Consider the following 19,462-nt stretch of genomic DNA (forward strand, 5'->3'; position numbering starts at 1 on the left):
TTTTAAAAGAAAGGGAAATTATGATGAGGGATTTGGGCACAAACAACATAAAGACCGCTGGCTTCAAAGTGACAAAGAAATGGATGAACCAGATGCTAAGAAGACGCCCAAAATGACCAAGGGCAACATCAACATTATCGGTGGCACAGGAGCGGCCCCTGCTGGTGTGTCTGCTGCAAAGCCACCCTCAAGAGAACCAACAAAGAATAGTTGTGACAGTATGGGAAAGTTGAAAGTCAGTTGGCCACCACAGAAAAAGGATAAAGCTGGTAGTCCAGCGCAGCAGGTACATACACCCTCCAGGAGTAACAACTTATTTGACATAGATAAAGCAGCTAAATTGTCAAGTCCCTTTTCAGAGCATCATGATGACAAGAACAAATTAAAGATGATTGAGGGACAAGTCAAGAAAGTAGAGAGTGTGAAAACATTATCAAAATACTCAATTTCAGAAAAGAAAGTAGAATCTAAAACACATAGTCTTAAGTCAGCAGATAACTCGCCTCCACAGGAAAGATTGTGGGGTTCTTCGACCAATCGAGCACTTTCCAGAGAGCGTATCTCAAAAACAGAGGTAGATTTTTCTTCGGCTCACCTAACTAAGGGTGCCACTACTACAATGACAAAAATAGAACACAGAGGGTTGACACCACCCAAAATGAACCCAGTGCCAAATTTGGGGACAGGCTCTCCATGCAAAGTTAAGAAAACTGTCCGATTTGCTCCAGAAGTAGAGGCTGCTCAAAATGAGCAACTGTCCTCTGAGCTCAACTTAGTAGCGGAGGTTGAAGACGCATATCAGCAGAATTCTGATCAAAGTGAACAGCAGCAAATGGGAAATGCATCTGGGATATATGGCAATGCAGAGATGAAGGATGACAATTTGCCATTTGAGATAAGTAAAGAACAGGTAGAAAATGAAGTAATCCTTAATCCCTATGAATCCAGCTGTCAGGAAAAGAAACCTGAATTGAGTGAAAGACAAAGTATTTCTGAGACATCAGAGGCAGAACCTGCTAGTATGGAGATTAGTCAAGAGGTCCCCCAGACTCAAACAGGGTCAAAAGGACTTTTAGTGAACTCTGATGTTGACAAGCTACACGCTGACAGAGAAAGTGACAATGCAGCTCATGATGAGAAAACTGCAACTCATGATGCATCATCCAAAAACCTTGATAGCCCGTTAACGCTTTTGGGTCCTGCTGATCAAAATATAATGGGAAGTATAGAGCACACAACTGCAGAAGACAAGCGTCTTGAAAACAATACAACTCAGACCGAGAATAGAGACGTAGAGACTCATGGTGGGCAGAAGAAGGGTGTTGGGAGATCCAATTCTCTCAAGGGTTCTGTTGACAAACAGGCTGATAAGATAAATAGCAAAAAAGGATCGTGGTCAAAAGGAAAGAGTCCCCTTTCCAAGCTTTTCACATCAGGTGGCAATGAAAAAACAAATAACGGTGACCTAAGAGATAACAGTAAACCGGAGAACAAACCAAGGGGCATCTTAGGAAAGCTGTTTCAGTCCTCAGTAGAGAAGAAGACTGACGAGGCTAAATCAGCCACATTAGAGGAAAGGAGGGACATCGACAAAGTTCAAACCGAAAATAAATCCACAGAAGGGGTAGAAATAGCAAAGGATGAGAACACATCTCAACCCCCTCCCCTGGAGCAGAAAAACGTGGGCAATGTGCAAGACAACTCACATTCCACTAACGCCAATATATTGAATATTAATGCTGACGAACGTAAAGGTAGTGATGTTGCAGGGGATAATATAACTGTTGATCAACTGTCCATAATAGTTCAACAACAAATCCTCAGTGCGGACAATACTGAGGACATAGTTGATCCATTTGGTGACCCAGAATGCATTTTACAGAGCAAAGAAGGTAGAGGTACTGACATAGCTGTGTCTACAGGCACTGCTTTTATTCCTTTGGAACCAGTGGCCAAAGTATTTGATGTGTTCGCCATGGAGATGATAGCAGAGAAAAGTGGCAATGAAAGTTTGGGTGATACACAGGAGCTTCCTGCATTCTCTTTGTCTGCAGATGTCTCTGATTCACTTCTTGGCAGGATTGACTCGCAGGCCATAGCTGAAAGTCCAGATACACTTGGTATTACAGGTCAACTCATGATCTCTGACCCAGCACCCATAGAACAAAATGAGAACTGGACCGCAAATCCATTTGATTTTAATAGCAATACTCAGGAAACTGACTTTGACATATTTGGCTCAGATAATATTCTTGCTCAACCACCTGCAATGAATGATTTTGACCATGTCAGAGATTCTTCTGCCTTTCCTGATGATATCTTTGGGATTGGTGACATCTCAAACAGTGCAGATGTCTTTGCAGTGCAGCCAAATCAATCCATTTCCAGTCCATTTGGTGACTTCCTGGGTTTAGATAGTTCAGTCAGCGCTACACCACCATCTCAGAGTTCAGATCCTTTCACTGAAAACATGTTGACATTGGAGCCTAAAATGCTGTCTGTGTCTGAAGCCAGCAATACAAATGCTTTCACAGACTCTCTTCTGGAGCCTCTGAGCAGTAAAACTGTACAGACAGAAAGTCCCAGCACAGACAATAGCTGGATGGATGATTTGCTTGGATAATACATCAATAATAATAACAATTGTGCATTTAATGATAAGCATAGTAAAAATAGCACAATAGCCACATACTGTGTAACACAGTGACATTATATGCGATTGTGTTGCCTGAAGATTAATTATGAAAAACATTACACATTAATAATTAACAATGACCAGACTACACTTTGCTTTGCATTTTATTTAGAACACTTTACTGGATCATTATAAAATATAAACCTGGTGCTTAAATTTGTCAATAAATAATATTTTTTTTTTCAGTAAGGGAATGATAAAACAAACAAATGTAGGCACAAATCCACACGTGTTTTGAGTGTTGTTAAACTGTTATAAATGTCCAGTAAGCTGAAAAACGCACTTACATTGAAATAGGAATTGTGTTAATTGTGGAAATGTTATAAATATGATATTGCAGTTTCAGTTTCTTTACCAGTTGATATCAAATACTGTATCACTGTATATTTCTAAATGCATTCTTAATTGTTAACTCGGTGTGTAAACATTCTCTGAAATAAATATGAGCTATATGCTAATTAAATAATTAAAAATGCTGATGATTGTTGCTTGTTGTGTTGTTGGTAAATGTAAGTATGATCATAATCTGCAATATAATATAAAGCAAATAATATAATGGAACAACTTCAAATTCCTTGTTGATTGTCGGAAAAGTCACAGAAATATTACAGTATTTGCAGGAATTCTAGGTAAATCCTCCTATGAGGGTCCACAAAGTAGCCCTCATACAAAAACATCACCAGTGGCACAACAAATGTTAGTGGTAATACTTTATTATAACTAAATAGTAGAACGTCTATAGCCACGGTTATATGTATTTTAATAGGTCCCATTTGTCATATGAAAATATAAGAGATTTAACGGAACTAGTATTATATGAAAGGAGATTAATATGATGGGAGAATTATTTTTGATAAATACAAGTAATTATATCAAATCAATAGATTGTTTTCCCAACTGCACAGTCACAAACCTACTCAAAGAAGCCACTTGGGTTATAATCATGGGAAACAATTAAATGTCTAATACCAACTGTTTTGCAGGGATTTATTGGACTATATTACATGGTTACTTATAGTCAAGCTTACTTACTCCAGTGTTTGGGTAATAGTAATGTCACAGATGCAGCAACAATGTTATGGTCTGTACTTAAGTGAATACAATTAACAATGTACTGTAATGTATTAATAATGTACACAGTTCTACAGTTTAGTTGAACATTTATAATCTGTTTCGTTGTCATATGTTTTGCACATGCTGATCCCATTCCTGTAAAGGAAACAGTACAGAGACATACATGATTAAATAAAGATACAAGCACAGCTTTAAGTATATTGATGACAAGCAGTGTATTGGGGTTTAGTATTACCTTCTGTCCACAGCTTCATCAGTGGATTCAGGCAGTTCTGTCCCCCTGGTCTCAGGAAGTAGGAAGGTCAGCATTCCACTAAGTATTGCGAGGCTACTGAACACGATGGTGGGTATGCCCCAGTAGAAAACAGCCAGCATATTGAGCAATGGAGACAACATCCCAGTTGATCTCATCAGCACCGACCCTAATCCTGTAGCCGTTTGTCTGGAACAGCAAGGAAGGGAAAGAACATTGCATTGAAAGCTTAAATTAGGTGTTAACATTTTAAGACAATTTAGCCTATGATGATAGCTGGTCAAATGACATGAGTTGTTCTCATGCAGGCTGACAGGTGACAAGCTCTTTTACAAATAATTTCAGAACTAATCTTGGAAAAGGGGACATCAGTTTTGAGGTCAAATGATCTGCACGATCAGTGTCTATATTTAAATACAAGGAATTTGATTTGAAAAATCTTGAAACTTGACTTGAAAAATATTGTATTATCCCATTTATTTGACAATATATGTATCGCATCGTAAGTAAACTAAAATAACCCATCACAAGCGTGAACCAACCCTGGTCTGGATAGTTCATAATATGTGTGAGGATAAAGCAAGATTGTAATTCACAAGACCTACCGCACAGATGTTGGAAACAGCTCCTGAACATAGACACTACATATGGACCCTGCCCAAACCATGAAAAAGCGTCCTGTGATAGCCACTGCACCACTTGCAACACCATGACCTGAAACAGAACAATAAAGTGACATTATAGGACAAAAACATATTTTTCCATTCTGACAACTAAAAAGATTATTTAAAAGTATCTTACTGGGAGGAACAGCCAGGGTCAACATGCACGACAGCCCACCCATCAGAAGGGTACACATTAGAGATATTTTCCTGCCCAAAAGCTCTAACATCCAGATGCAAAGCAGATTAACAGGCAGCTCAGTGAGACCAAACATCAGTTGCATTACAAGGATGTCCATTCCAAGGTTTTCGATATTAAATAAAAGGCAGTAGTAGGTGAGGTTCACTATCATCCTATAGATGTTTGACAGGGGGAAAAAAAGACAGATTAGTCATGTGCAGTGTGTCACAATGCTTTTCATGTAGGCTACTCTCTGAATATTGAAATTTTTACAATACTCTACACAGCAGTCAATGAATTCATGGATTTATATACAGTATTTTGGTACTGCAGATTAAACTGTTTGTTTAATAAACTCAAGTCTTACATGAACGTCTAATGAAACCACTATCATGCATGTCACATGTACTGTGTTGAGAAACTCTTGTGCAGGTACCATGAATGCATCACATAGATCATGTTAAGCCTTGCCATTGATAATAATAAGACATTGTACATTATTCATAGACATATATTTTAACACAATATTTTTGTTTAACTATTAGTACTACTCTGTGTTTTCCCATCATTAATTTGGGTGGAGCGGTCTGTAAACTGAACTTACCAAGCAAATGTTATGATGAAGAAATATTTCCTAAGAACAGGTGATTTGATAATAACCTGTAGTCCACCTTTCTCCACAGTTCGTTTCTCAACAATCTGTAACAGAAGTAATATTGCAAGTAGTAATGGAAAAGCAATGGAAAAAGTGTTTTATACACATTTGGTGACCATTCTTCTTAAATTCTGCCCCCTCCCACAAAGTAGTACACCTAGGGGATACACTGAATATATTTATATAATATTTCAAATCATTTTATAAAATCTACATCATGAAATAATCATTTTAATGGGAACCTTCCTTTTCCAGTACCTTTTCCAGTAGAGATTCAGGAACTGTACGTTTGTTGACTGCTGCTGCCCTGAGAATCAACTGTTTTACCTCCGCTGTTCTTCCTCTGCCCTGCAACCATCTGGCTGACTCTGGAATGAACCTTTTAGAATACAACTGAGTCAGAAATTCCACTCCATAAGTCGTAGGAGAGTAATTGGAAAATGTAGTTAGAAAAAAAAGGTGAAAAAAGAGTAGTATAAAAGCAGTCTTAAATGCCTACCATATGTAAATTACAACCACTAGATTTGGTACTGCGAAGACCAACTGAGCAAGTCTCCAGTTACGGATGAAGTAGAGTATGGCAACAAGGATACACTGCCCCAATGCAGCCATGATCTGACCCACACACACACCAAGAGATCGCTTTGTTGTCCCAATCCATTCAGTGGCTACAAGGAAGAACACCTGTTAAGAATTTAGTTTCTAACATTCTTAAAGACAATTATAATTTTTAACACATAAACTTCTAAAATGATTGCAATTGAAATGTCACAGCACACATTAGGGGCTGCATGTGATGATGTATGGTGATGTGCACGCTTGAAGGTCTTGACTGCGTTATGTGCCTGTTGTGTTTTTAATGTTGAGTGTGCTATATAAGTTATATTCTGTAATTCATGTTTTAACGTAATTCATGTTTTAGCCATCGTCAGAGGTGAGCTTCCCTCTACTCCAGCACATATACTGTACGCCAAGTGGTGCATGGCCAAAGCTAAGCTGGTCATCAAAGACATTCACTGCTCCAACCACAATCTCTTCTCACTGCTACCATTAGGCAGGCTGACCATGATACTGACTTGATACTGACATGATACTGACATGATACTGACATGATACTTACATGATACTGACCATGATCCTGACATGATACCGACATGATACTGACATGATACTGACATGATACTTACATGATACTGACCATGATCCTGACATGATACCGACATGATACTGACATGATACTGACATGATACTTACATGATACTGACCATGATCCTGACATGATACCTACATGATTCTGACCATGTTCATGACATGATACTGACCATGATACTAACCATGATACTGCCTTAAAAGCCACTGTGTCAGTCTTGGTGACACAGTCCGTCACATTGGCACTTTCACGTTATTTATGAATGTGAATACACTCCACTGCCGTTACACTGACGCTATCACTACCGTACTGTATATTAGACTGCAAATAAACTCCATTCCAACACACTTCATACTTATTTGATATCTGCTGCTAAGTGATGTCTCTTATACTTGCATAAGAGACTGAGGTACTCTGCCTTTAAAAAAAAAAACATATTTGATATTGTTGTTTTGTTATTTGACACGTTCCTTTTCTTATGATTATCTAACTGTAATTCATGGGAGCTTGTACAGTTTCACCCACTGTTTTACACAGATTTGTGACAATTAACCTGAAGTTGAAAGACCTGACAAAGCAGTAATTGACTGATAATGCTATAGAATACCTGATTATACAGTACCTAGTACAAAGCTGTTGACACAAAACCCTCCAGCTCCAACCACCACCATGAATTGGCTTTCTATATACCGGTATGTAGACTTTGGGACTTAACTCTGGTAAATAAAATAAAAAAAGATCACCACTGGAAATTGAGTTGCCCGTTTGCAGCCAAATCTGGAAGACATGTGATATTGTGACGCTGGTCAGGGAAGGGTTGGTTTTACCACATATGCTGTTTCAAGTAAGTTGTAACAGTACAGTATCTGACAATAAAAAGTCATTTGACTGAACAATAACTGACTAATAGCTGTGCTTTCAATTTGAGTAACATACTGTACCAGCTAACATACTGTACCTAGTACGATGCAGTTGACTCGAAATCCTCCATATCCAACTCCAACCATAAACTGAGATATCGAATATAGGTAGAAGTAGGGACATAATCCCGTTGTTATAATAAACAGGAACATGAGCACCACTGGAATTTGAGTTGCTCTCTTTCGGCCAAATCTGTAACCGTTAGAGCCATTGTTAGATGTTTTCCTGAAATATCCCCAATGTGGGAAATCATAGTTAGACAAAGGGCACACAATCATGTCTATTTGAAATACTTACGATTCAGCAAATGGTCCAAACAGGAGAGAACCCACAACAATGCCAGCCATGAACACTGTTTGTGCAACTCCCACCAACTTGGCTTTGTCACAAACTAGATCAAACTGTAAAAGAAATAATGAAAAAAAGTGAAGGAAAAGTACTGTCTTGATGCATAGAAAATAAATATGCCATAGATTCATAGATTTCAACCTACATCAGTGACGATGGTGGCTTCAAACATTGACTTGTCATACACCCATCCATTCTGACACTCTGTGGTCTCATTCAGTCCATATTTCCTGATGGTGTCAATGTCCCAGTCCACAGATTTAAACATCTCACACCTGCTGAAGGTCCCATCATTCACCCGTGGAAGGGTTAAGTTAGCCTGCTCTTCTGGGGTTAAGTTGGGATCAGCTTTGAGTATCCAGTCTGTGTTACAGTGTCGGACTGGATCTGAATCGATAAAAATCACGCTGGAAAAAAGAAAAATTACAAAAACATTGGGAAAGGAAAGAGCAAAAAGAACAATCTTCTGATATAATCCAAAGTCTCCGATGGCCTCAAAGATCTCTCCAAAATCAGCCATGTTGATTTGTTTTAAAAAAAGATTCACCTTTAAACAAAGTTGTTACTGTACATTGTGGTTTCAGGGCAAACCACAGAGCAGAGACTGCCCTCGTCAAGGTAGTAAATGAATGAATGAATGAATGAACACCGATGCCAAAGAAGAGCTTTCCTTGTTCTCTTAGATCTCAGTGCCACCTTCCATACAGTTGAATGTAATATCCTTTTGCATAGACATGAGAGCTGTGTTGATCTATCCAGCAGATGTCACAAATTTATATTTTTTACCATTTAACCCTTATTATGGGTCTCTATTCTGGGGCTACAAGCTCACAACGTATCACATAGTGACACATTGTGAGCGTGTAGATCTGCTAATGAAGAGACTTGGTGTGGAGGGAAATACAGTACTAGAAAATCTAGTATGGAGCCTTGGGGTACCCAGGTCAACTAATGATATAGGGTTTAATTGGAAATGGATTATTGCTAGAGTTTGACCAAAAGATGATACAACATGTGACTAGATGACTCACTTGATAAGATGTCTTCTGTACAGATAGAACAAAATGTTTTAATGATGTCTTCCACACTTACAGTAAAAGAACATGATGGTCATAAACTGTGTTTTTTGTGCAGCCCCGAGAGTTTACAGTCATCTCATAAAAACATAACATTTTATACTGATTGTCAAACCTTTGAGGATTGGCTCTGTCTCTTAAGGCTGAACAATTCACCAAGAAAATTAAACACAACTGTACTCTCAGTCCTCTACAGAAGGTCAATGATGGAGTCAGACTAAAGGACACTCACAAAAGTACCAGATCTGTTTATAGAAGCATTACCATCCCCACACCCGCTCAATTAGATCAGCTAGCACTGGAAGTCTTTTAGCCCATTCCCTAAAACACCCTGGCCAATGCTCCAAGCATCCTAGAATCTTCTCTCTCCTGGCTCCCAAGCTGCAGAATGACCTCCCCCTCAGTCAGGATTGTACACTCACTCCGCATTATCTGCCGCAGTCTGAAAACACACCCATTAATTAAGGCTCCACCTAACCCCATAACACACAGATGGCGGAGGAAACCATGCATGTTATTTAGCATGTTATTTACTTACTAAGGACAACACCAGATAATGTCCCAACCTGATTCCCTGGACATTTTCCAGGTATCATGTGTGAAAAACTCTTTACTTTTCTTTGCAATCTACTTACATGACCATTTGATGTCATTTGTAGACTAGGGTTCATGCCATTTATTGTAAGTTGCTCTGGATAACAACGTACAACCTAACAAATAGGTTCTTTTGAATAGGTTTTCTGGCAGAATTGAGCTTATCTCTATATAATAATTGTCTTGACATAACAATGTATGCTATGCAATATAAACCATCCCTAACTCCTGACTGTACCTACTGTAGGTACTGTACCTACAATAGCATCTATCTAAGAAAATAAATGTTTCCCCAGGGCATCAGACCATGTCCAACAGTCCATAGCTGACTCTGACAAATTGTCAGACAAGGCAAATTAAAAAAACAAGAACAAATGACATATCCCAGTCATTGTGACTGGGATACCAAGTTGTAATTTAATGCATGAACCCTTTCCGACTCTCTATCATTTGTAAATCTGTGAACTACAGGCCTAGAGGTCGCTCTGTGTAGGATTGTGCATTCAGTCTCATGCCATAGTTCTCACTCTGGCCAGCACTCTCACACACAGTGGTAAACATACAGTATTTGGGTCAAATTTGGTTGTGGATATGTCCAGGGGTGCAGGTTCACTGGTCCTCATAAAATCAGAGACAGTGCTCTTTAATTAGTTTAATTATGCAGCCAAAATGACATTCATGTACATGTTCTACCGTAACTCAAATCACAATATTTAATATTTTTATCCACCCAAAAATAGAAAATAATGAATGTTGATGAAACAAGATCTGAAAACTGTTTTTCAGATCTATTTTCTGTTTGTGTTTACTAAAGAACTAGAGAGATGGGGAGAGGCGTTACTGAACAAACACATTTTCAACATTTTCTATAACATTTCCCGGGTCTGGGATAGACATCAAGCAATACAGCATCATGGCTAAACTAGTTTCGGACATAGAGCTAAAACAAGGATCCACAGTTTCTTAATAATGTCTTAAACTGTGAATTATTACATTATTAAAAATTACATTGTTGTTGCACTTGTAAACATAGACATTGTTTAATGGTGACTGTAACACTTTGTTAGAACGTTTGAAAACATTTTTAAGGCCAAGCTGTTTTTTTTTTGTGTTCTTTTTTAGAAAGCCTACCATGAAAGAGGCTTTCAAAGCTAGTTCACCATAGTTAGGTGATTGTCTCTGTTGACCGTCTAGAGTTTTGAGACTAGCTGGGAAGTATTCAGCAGGTGTTTTTGCCTATGGGTTGCCTCCAAGTGATGGCTTCATAGAATCCTTTTACAGTACTATCATAAGTGTTCTAAATAAATCTTTGTTTGTTTGTTTGTTTACACATAATCTATTTCGTGTTAATCTGTATTTTGAGACATTGAATTGCTTTGAAAGAATAAATGAAATAAAAGATAAATAAACCGTATCAAACAAACATTTGACAGCCCCCTTGTGGTATCTCTGAGGACCACCTAGGGGTCCTGGTCCCCCTGTTGAAGACCCATGAGATAGAGCAATGTGCAAGTAAGAAAAGAGAAAAATATGACGACAAAATGTGCGTCAGATTTCAAAACATGTAGGAGCCAAACAAGTGTCTTCCTTTGGTTCCGTGACAATACGAGTAATAATTGCTGACACCATCCACTTCAGTGATGCTCCATTCAAATCATTCTGTATGACTAAATAGCAACATATGATTATTTTACATTTGTCTGACCATGAAACGACTACATTTAGGAATTACTTCAAAGTTTGCTTGATCTTATAATATTGTGATCAGACATGCGTAAGTCACTTCCTCTCTTCATTGGAGTCATAGTTCTGTAAGGAAAAATAAAAAAGGAAATTGGTGCATTAGTTTACAAGGATAACACCCTAAATGGTCTTAACTACATGAACCCTAGGGTCCCTATTCTGGGCATGTCATAATAGACAAACATTCTGTGAAAATAGCGGATCTACAAGTCCATTGCTGTGCTATAGTTTGTTGATTTATAAAAACAAAGGCAATATTGGCACTGGGAAGAAAGATTTACAGTACAAATGATATATTGCAAGATGATGTGTCCAAAATATTAACAGTAAAAGAATAATGTGATAAAAAAAAATGCTTATTTTAAAGGAATGGTAGAAAGCAAGCATTCACAGATATGGCTCATGAACCCTGTGGCGTTTTCAAGCTAGTTGCTGGACACCCAGCCTATAAACTGATTTGAGTAGGTTATTCATAAACCATAATTCAAAGTTCAAAATAAGTTTTGCTTGGCTCAGCAAGGATTACTAAAACAAGAGCATATAGAGTTCAACTTGGATTAGATGTCTTAGGCTGCTCCTACAGTAGAAACACTTGCATTTCATAAATTCTATTCTGGGACAAACATTTGGTGAATATAGTGAATAGCAACGCGTTGTGGGCTTGTAGATCTGCTATTTTCAGCAAAGACATTTGGTGTAGACGGAAATACTACCGTACCTAGTATAGAGCCCTGGAGGACCCCAGTCAAGTAAGTTTATGTTACTATTTACTATTTAAACACTTATTATTAAGTGTTTAAGAGACGTGCTCTTCAGTGCAGCAGATCTGCATTTTATATTGACAAGACCCTAATAGGACCTCTCTATATTTACTACTCTATGCTCTCCGGACAATTACAAAACTAAAGATATTGACTGAGCACTACCAAAGCAGTGTTTCTGTGTTATTTTGTGTTTATGTGTTCATTGGTGTTCTTACCCCCTGCCCTCTGCCTCCTCTGTTGAATCAGGCAGTTCCGTTCTCCTAGTCTCAGGAAGTATGAAGACGAGTGCCCCGCTCGTCAGTGAAAGGCTACCAAAGACAATGGTAGGTATGGACCAGTGGAACATTGCCAACAGGTTGAGCAATGGAGACAGCAGACCACCTATTCTAGTTCCTATAGCTCCCAGTCCTGTGGCAGTTTGTCTGAAACAGAGCAGGAAATATATTATAGAACTCACAGTGTTTTTTGTATTTAACCTCAATATAGTTGCATACAAGGATTGGGCCTCAAAAGTATAGCATTAAGCATTAAAAGGAGGTAATTAAGAAAAGGAGGTAATAATGTTTTGTAAAAAAGTTACAATAGGGAATTAAAGTTATTAATTTTGAAGGGGAAAAAAGGTGAACTGACGTACTGCAATTCTATTCGTGAAGCATAGCGTTAGTTCATGCAGGACACGGAAGTCTTGCACGCCTCAGCTGTAATCAGCTGTCAGTCAGCTGATTTGAACATCAGCTTTCTATTCCCTATTCACAGCGCTGCTGGTCATTACGTCACACATTCATACTCCAATCACAGCTCACGAATTAGCAAAGAGGTTCCTTTAAATACGGCTTCGTATTCACTAGGTCTCTGCTTGTCTTGCTGCCTGACCATTTCTGCTAGCTTCCTCCACCACCCCAGGCTCCACCTTTTGATTAGAGTCTAGCATAGGCTCAAATACTTGTGATTATCATTTATATCTGCTAATTCAAACTAATATGTCAATGTATGCTTATTGTTTGATATTGTATCCCTATAGAGGTTTTGCTTAGCATTCCCTGATTTTGCTTAGCAAGCTGCTTGGACAAAATTCAGGGAATATCTACAAGAGCGGAGCCTTTAACGCCAAGCTTAACTGTATTCCATTTGTTGCAATAAATGGTTAAATCTACTTTGACGTGAGTGTTCCTGACTGAAATATTTTTATCAAAAGGGGGGAATTATTTGTCTGTGAGGGGAAACTATAATTGTGCAGCTAGGCATGAATAAATGCAAATTAACATGGTAAAGTTTGCAGAAGAGGATTATAAGATGATGTAATAAAAATGCATGTGATGAAGTATGAGGACCAACCGAACAGATGTTGGAAACAGCTCCTGAACATAGACATTACATATGGACCCTGCCCAGTTCATCAGAAACCTTCCTATGACAGCTAATGTCGTAACAGCAACAGCATTATCTGAAAGAGAATTTAAGAAGTGCATAAAGACTTTAAAATTCACAGTTGAGATATTAACTGGTTTAATTCATGTCATAGAATAAAACATGTCTTTTGAAAATCTATGGTTAACCACATGAACCCTAGCGTTCCTATTCTGGGCATGTCATAATAGACGAACAGTCTGCGTAATTGGCAGATCTACAAGCTTAGCTATTTTGGGATTTGGTGAAAAAAAGGAGGGGGCCAAGTACAGACCCCTGGGGGACCCTGGTCAACGACGTATATAGTGTTATAAGGTTTAAATGGTTAAAAAGCATTGGAAATTGTGAATTGATTAGGTAACATAAATTATATATTTCAAGAGATTGTCTTTGAAGTATAGTTCTCCCAGGGGGCCTTGAAGGGGTTCCAGGTGGTCCGCAGCAAAGTTTGTTAATCATCAAAATCTTTTTAACCACTTTAACCACTTTATCGGCTATTTGAAAATAGTAGATCTACAAGCTCTTTTGGCGGTCCTTGACATGAAAAAGTTTGAGAACCATTGATTTAAAGTGTCTTACCTTGAGGAACAGCTAGAAGGAGGATGCAAGAGAGTCCACCAATTAGAAGTGTTCCCATTAAGGAGAGTTTCCTCCCTAAAACTTCTAGTAGCCATATGCAAAGTATATGAGCGGGCACCTCAGAGAGTCCAAACACAAGCTGTGTTAGGAAGATGTCCAAACCCAGGTTTGCCATATTGAATGAAAGACAGTAGTAGGCTAGGTTCAGTGAAAACCTTTTCAACAGGGGAAATATAGGCATATTATTTATGCAGAGGTAAATATATCAGACAAAAATATATTTAAATACAATCTCTGCAATGTAATCTCTTGAACCCCAGAGTCCCTATTCATGGGGGAACATTTGTTGAAAATAAAATAAAATTGTTTGTTTAACATGTTTAACATAGCAGATCTACAAGCTCACAACATGGTTGCACATTGGTTGCCCTTTGGCTATTTTTGAAATTGAGTGAACAGGGCTTAAATGATTTATATTATATGGTAATAATTAATAAGTGTTCCCATTATTCACGTAGGGCACTGGACATAGAGCACTTGGGAATTTGTCTTACCATGCAAATGATATGGTAATGAAATTCTTCCTGAGTATAGGAGATCTGATAAGAACTCTGATCCCTCCTTTCTCCACAGGTTTATCCTCAGTAATCTGAAATAAAGGTCATAACATCTATACATAGAGAAGAATTACCAAAGCAAAACATTCCATGTTTTAAGATTTTTATCTTTGAGTGCACTGGTGTACATTTCACATCAATATATGTACACATTACAATAGGTTACCGTTATAACCTTGTTTAATATATGTACACGTTACAATAGGTTACTGTTATAACCTTGTTTGTTTTGTCTGTTATGTTTTGTCATGTTTATTTGTTGGAAAAAAGAATAAATACTTTAATTACAAAAAAAAAATAACCTTGTTTGTTATAACAGCAAATAGTGTTAACTGAAGGAAAATATTATATATATGTATTACACCTTATCCCCTTAACATATTTTTAACAAAGTCAGCTTGAATGCAAAAAATATATAGCAGCTGACAAGTTATTTTATTAATAGGAACTTCCATTTTCCAGTACCTTTTCCAGTAGAGATTCTGGAACTGTATGTTTGTTGATTGCTGCTGCCCTGAGAATCAACTCTTTGACCTCCTCTGTCCTTCCTCTGTCCAGCAGCCATCTGGCTGACTCTGGAATTAACCTGGCAGAAACAATCACAATATAACTCAGCAAATAATTCATAATTCCCCAACCAGTACAACATTAAAGATAATTTAAAACTGATATATGATAAATGCAAACCATATGTAAATAAGAACCACAGCAAGCGGTGCTGCAATGGCCCACTGGGCTAATCTCCAGTCACGGATGAAGTAGATAATGCCGGCAAGGATACACTGTCCAAACGCACCAAATAGCTGACTCACACATGATCCAAATGATCTCTTTGTCACCCCCATCCACTCAGTGGCTACATCGGGGAACATTCACAAGAGACAGGTACAGCGAGTCCACACATAATAACAGATTTCAACAGAAATCAAGCTGTGCACCATTTCAAAATATGGTATAGTAGTCTTGGACAATTATTAGTTACATTAAATCAACATTTATAATGGAATAAACACCAAAATTGCAATATTTAAAAAAGTGATTTTTATTTTATATCTTTATCTTATATTTCATTTAAAAAATGGATGTTAGGTATTGTAAAATTGCCTCACTTTACTTGCTAATTCTATTCAAGAGGAGAAAAGCACGAAGAAGAAAGAAGTAAACTGTAAACATGTGTCCACCCCATGCCAATGATGTAGATTTGGTGCTGAAAAATAACTGTATGGCCTACCAATACTTGTGGGTGCACACTATTTAACCAAATGGTCTACTTAAAAATAAAACATAAAAATAAGAACATCTACTGTAGGCCTAGACAATTACCAAATACGTACTGTAATTTGTGCCAATATGACTGAATCACAGCCATGCTGATATACAGTACAACAGTGCTCCCAATTATGTTTATGTTTGTGAACAACTCAGCACTTTCTTTTCCCCTCTCTTTTCATGAAAAATCTGTTAGTTATTACAAATCAGTGTGTAAATGTTGTTTGTGTGTGACAACTGCAGATTGTTGCTGTAACGTGTGTTTTTATCACCATGGTAACTGGGCATTCACAGACAACCACCTACATACAGTATTCTCATCATTCATTTAAGATAAATGATTTGTTCAAGTTATTTTAGACCCTGTTGATTAGCTCAGTGGTTGAATGGGCCCTAGGGCTGAAAGTGAACCTTCCACATTGTCTTGGGGGACCCCAAGACTGGAATTATTGACCCAAGCGTTTATCAATTCCTGAGAAAAACTATTACTACCTAAAATATCCTGAAATTAGCTCCAATATCTGAATAAATACATATTCAAATGTGTCATTGTTGATCTCTCTCTCTCTCTCTCTCTCTCTCTCTCTCTCTCTCTGTCTCCCCCTCATGTTTATTTTGTGAAACACTTTACAACTTTGGGAAAGTGCTGTACAATAAAGTTTATTATACAGTGTGAATTGAAGTGAAAAGCTTGTCAGTGTCTGCATTAAACGGAATCTTGATACTTCTGCTTACGCAGTTGACATTTTTATGGGTGCACTAATTGTGTCTGGTCAGGGTTGGTTTTTACCACATGCTGTTTCAAGTAAATTGCATCAGTACAGTATGTCTGAACAATAACTTACTGATAGCTGTGATTTCAATTACAGTGTTGCGTCATGTTGTTATGTGCTAATATACTGTACCTAGTACGATGCAGTTGACTCGAAATCCTCCATATCCAACTCCAACCATAAACTGAGATAACAAATATAGGTAGAAGTGTGGACACATCCCTGTTGTTACTGTAAACAGGAACATGAGCACCACTGGAATTTGAGTTGCTCGCCTACGGCCACATCTGTAACCGATAGAGCTATTGTTAGATTATTTTCTGACATGTCATCATTGAGGGGAATCATAGTTAGAACAAGGGTACACAAATATATCCAAATATATATGTTGGGCAATAGCTTATCTAAACAACATTTAATTTCCCAGTAGCTTGTGGGTAGCTTCACTTCTTTTAGAATGATGTACTGTAGGTTTCATAATTTTTTCACCATGTAGCTGGGTATCTTGAGAGGAGCTGCATCGCAACATTTTCAGTGGTACATTAACATAAAACAGCAAAACAGATGAGTGCTGACTGAGTGCAGTTTGTCCATGTAGAGTATTTCACATCAAAGAGAGAATTTCCCATCTCCATTCATTTGTCGCTTGAACACATATCATATATCAAGTGATTTATTCAATCACTCCATGTCATATTACCAACCACATTAGGTATACAGTAGATTCAATATAACCTTTACCAATCTAGCTTATTATGAAAGACAGTGTTCACTTTTTATGAAGAGTAACCATAGCTTAGCTACAGTACCTAAATCTTTTACATTGCTTGCCCAACATTGATTATGTCTATTTGAAATATTGTGTATAGAAATAGGCCACTTACGATTCTGCAAATGGTCCAAACAGGAGAGATCCAACAAGAATGCCAGCCATGAACACAGTTTGTGCAATTTGCACCAAGTTAGCTTTGCCACAAACTAGATCAAACTGCAAAACAAAGGAAACCGGTGCCAAAGCAGCTGGTTAACGAAAAGTGATCCATAGAATATTTCATGAGGATTATTCAATCCTTGAAAATACATAGACTTCAACCTACATCAGTGACTATGGTGGCTTCATACATAGACTTGTCGTACACCCATCCATTCTGGCACTCTGTGGTTAGATTCAGTCCATACTCCCTGATGGTGTCAATGTCCCAGTCCACAGGGACAAACATCTCACACCTGCTGAAGGTCCCATCCTTCTCCTTTGGAAGGGTTAAGTTAGCTTGTTCTTCTGGGGTTAAGTTGGGATCAGCTTTGAGTATCCAGTCTGTGTTACAGCGTCGGACTGGATCTGACTGGACAAAAAGCACACTTGCAAGGTGAAAGGTCAGGATGAGATTGGGAAAGCAAAGACCAAAAAGAAGAAGTTTCTGGAATAGTCCAAAGTCACCAATGGTCCTAAGGATCTCTCCAAAATCAGCCATGTTGTGGGTGTTGTTTTTTTCATTTGAGAAGCTGAGGAGAAAAGAAGTGAGCCAAAGGAACACCTTTAAATAATGTCTGTCAATGTTTAGTCTCGCGTGGCCAGACTGTTACCTCCCACAATATTCAAATGCTTCCGGTCATACATTCGGAGATTGTGGAATAGTTGTATGGCAACGCGAGACTAGTCAATGTTTAATCCATACTTCAGCAACGACTGACCATTACATCATACCACAGATTATTTTTTGAACATGCTCAAAATGCTATTTTACTTGGATGCTTAAAAATCCAAGTAAAATAGGAAACTAAAGCATAGATAGAATAGGTATATATACAACACACACACACACACACACACACACACACACACACACACACACACATACACATACACACACACACACACACACACACACACACACACACACACACACACACACACACACACACACACACACACACACACACACACACATACATTATACATACATTATAATAGCCTATATGTAAATTGTTTTCTTACTGTGGTGGAGGGGTAGCTGTAGGTGGGTCCAGCGGGATCCTTCCCTGTGAAGAATTGTTTTATGGAACAGTTCTTAAATATACAGCTTGTGTGACTTTTAAATAATGATTTCACATTGATGTCCAATCGGGTTAGAATTAAATTAGTTTACTGTTAGGAAACAAGAAGACACAGACTGAAATTTCAAGTATTGGTAGACTTATAAACAAACTAGAAAAGTAAGTAAGTTACTTTAACTTACTTGACTCTCCTCCTCCTCGTCTGCTATTGTTCTCTTCTTAGAGAAACATCTCATCTGTGAAACATTAAGCAAGAAGCTATTACTGTGACCTTTTTGTGCCTGTCTCTACCCCTGTTTTAGGAGCACATGGAGTCTAACTATAGCAAGATTCTGACGTGTCCTATGTCTGCCTCTGCCTTGTCACGCACTTCAGGGTAGCCCTGTGATTTCCTTGTTGTTCCTTGTTTCTTGTTTCTTATGCCACAGGTAGGCTATATTAAGGACCTCAATCAGTCAATCAATCAATCAATCAATCAATCAATGAGCAATAGTAAACAATAACAAATAAATAATAAAGAATAGCAGCAATAGTAAGAAAGACAATAACGGTAGCATTTTGTCTTTTTCCTAGTCTGATCGTTCATAAACCTGAACGATTGTCAGGGCAGGGAAGAACGGAATAAATGTAAGAGTGAAAGTAAGAA

The 19,462-nt window shown here is 38.0% G+C and overlaps 2 protein-coding genes across 2 annotated transcripts; both read right to left on the minus strand.

The window, feature by feature from the left end:
• Positions 1-3,837: 3,837 nt before the first annotated feature.
• LOC311045100 (solute carrier family 22 member 13-like) lies at positions 3,838-8,459 on the minus strand (the record flags this gene model as incomplete). Its single annotated transcript, XM_084056908.1, has 10 exons — positions 3,838-3,904; positions 4,005-4,211; positions 4,628-4,736; positions 4,824-5,038; positions 5,470-5,564; positions 5,779-5,899; positions 6,020-6,188; positions 7,629-7,783; positions 7,889-7,992; positions 8,085-8,459. The coding sequence occupies 10 exons, from the start codon at positions 8,457-8,459 to the stop codon at positions 3,838-3,840; spliced, it is 1,617 nt and encodes a 538-aa protein (XP_083913034.1).
• A 1,829-nt stretch (positions 8,460-10,288) lies between these two features.
• On the minus strand, positions 10,289-18,798 carry LOC311044816 (solute carrier family 22 member 13-like). Its single transcript, XM_084056626.1, has 11 exons — positions 18,758-18,798; positions 17,859-18,264; positions 17,646-17,749; positions 16,894-17,048; positions 15,407-15,575; positions 15,185-15,305; positions 14,657-14,751; positions 14,103-14,317; positions 13,452-13,560; positions 12,332-12,538; positions 10,289-11,418 (listed from the first exon to the last, which is right to left on the minus strand). Exons 2-11 carry the CDS (start codon positions 18,231-18,233, stop codon positions 11,343-11,345), a joined length of 1,626 nt encoding a protein of 541 aa, XP_083912752.1. The 5' UTR covers positions 18,234-18,264; positions 18,758-18,798; the 3' UTR covers positions 10,289-11,342.
• Between the last annotated feature and the right edge of the window lie 664 nt (positions 18,799-19,462).

Source organism: Gymnoscopelus microlampas (genome assembly GCF_963454915.1).
Source record: "Gymnoscopelus microlampas genome assembly, chromosome: 5".
NCBI classification, from domain to species: Eukaryota; Metazoa; Chordata; class Actinopteri; order Myctophiformes; family Myctophidae; genus Gymnoscopelus; species Gymnoscopelus microlampas.

Bases quoted from the DNA above. Each gene is read 5' to 3' on its own strand.
- LOC311044816 (XM_084056626.1), bottom strand. From the start codon at position 18,233: ATGGCTGATTTTGGAGAGATCCTTAGGACCATTGGTGACTTTGGACTA. The intron at 17,750-17,858 runs GTAGGTTGAAGT...TTTGTTTTGCAG, and splicing joins AAGCCACCATAGTCACTGAT to TTTGATCTAGTTTGTGGCAA. The intron at 17,049-17,645 runs GTAAGTGGCCTA...TATCGGTTACAG, and splicing joins TTTGGACCATTTGCAGAATC to ATGTGGCCGTAGGCGAGCAA.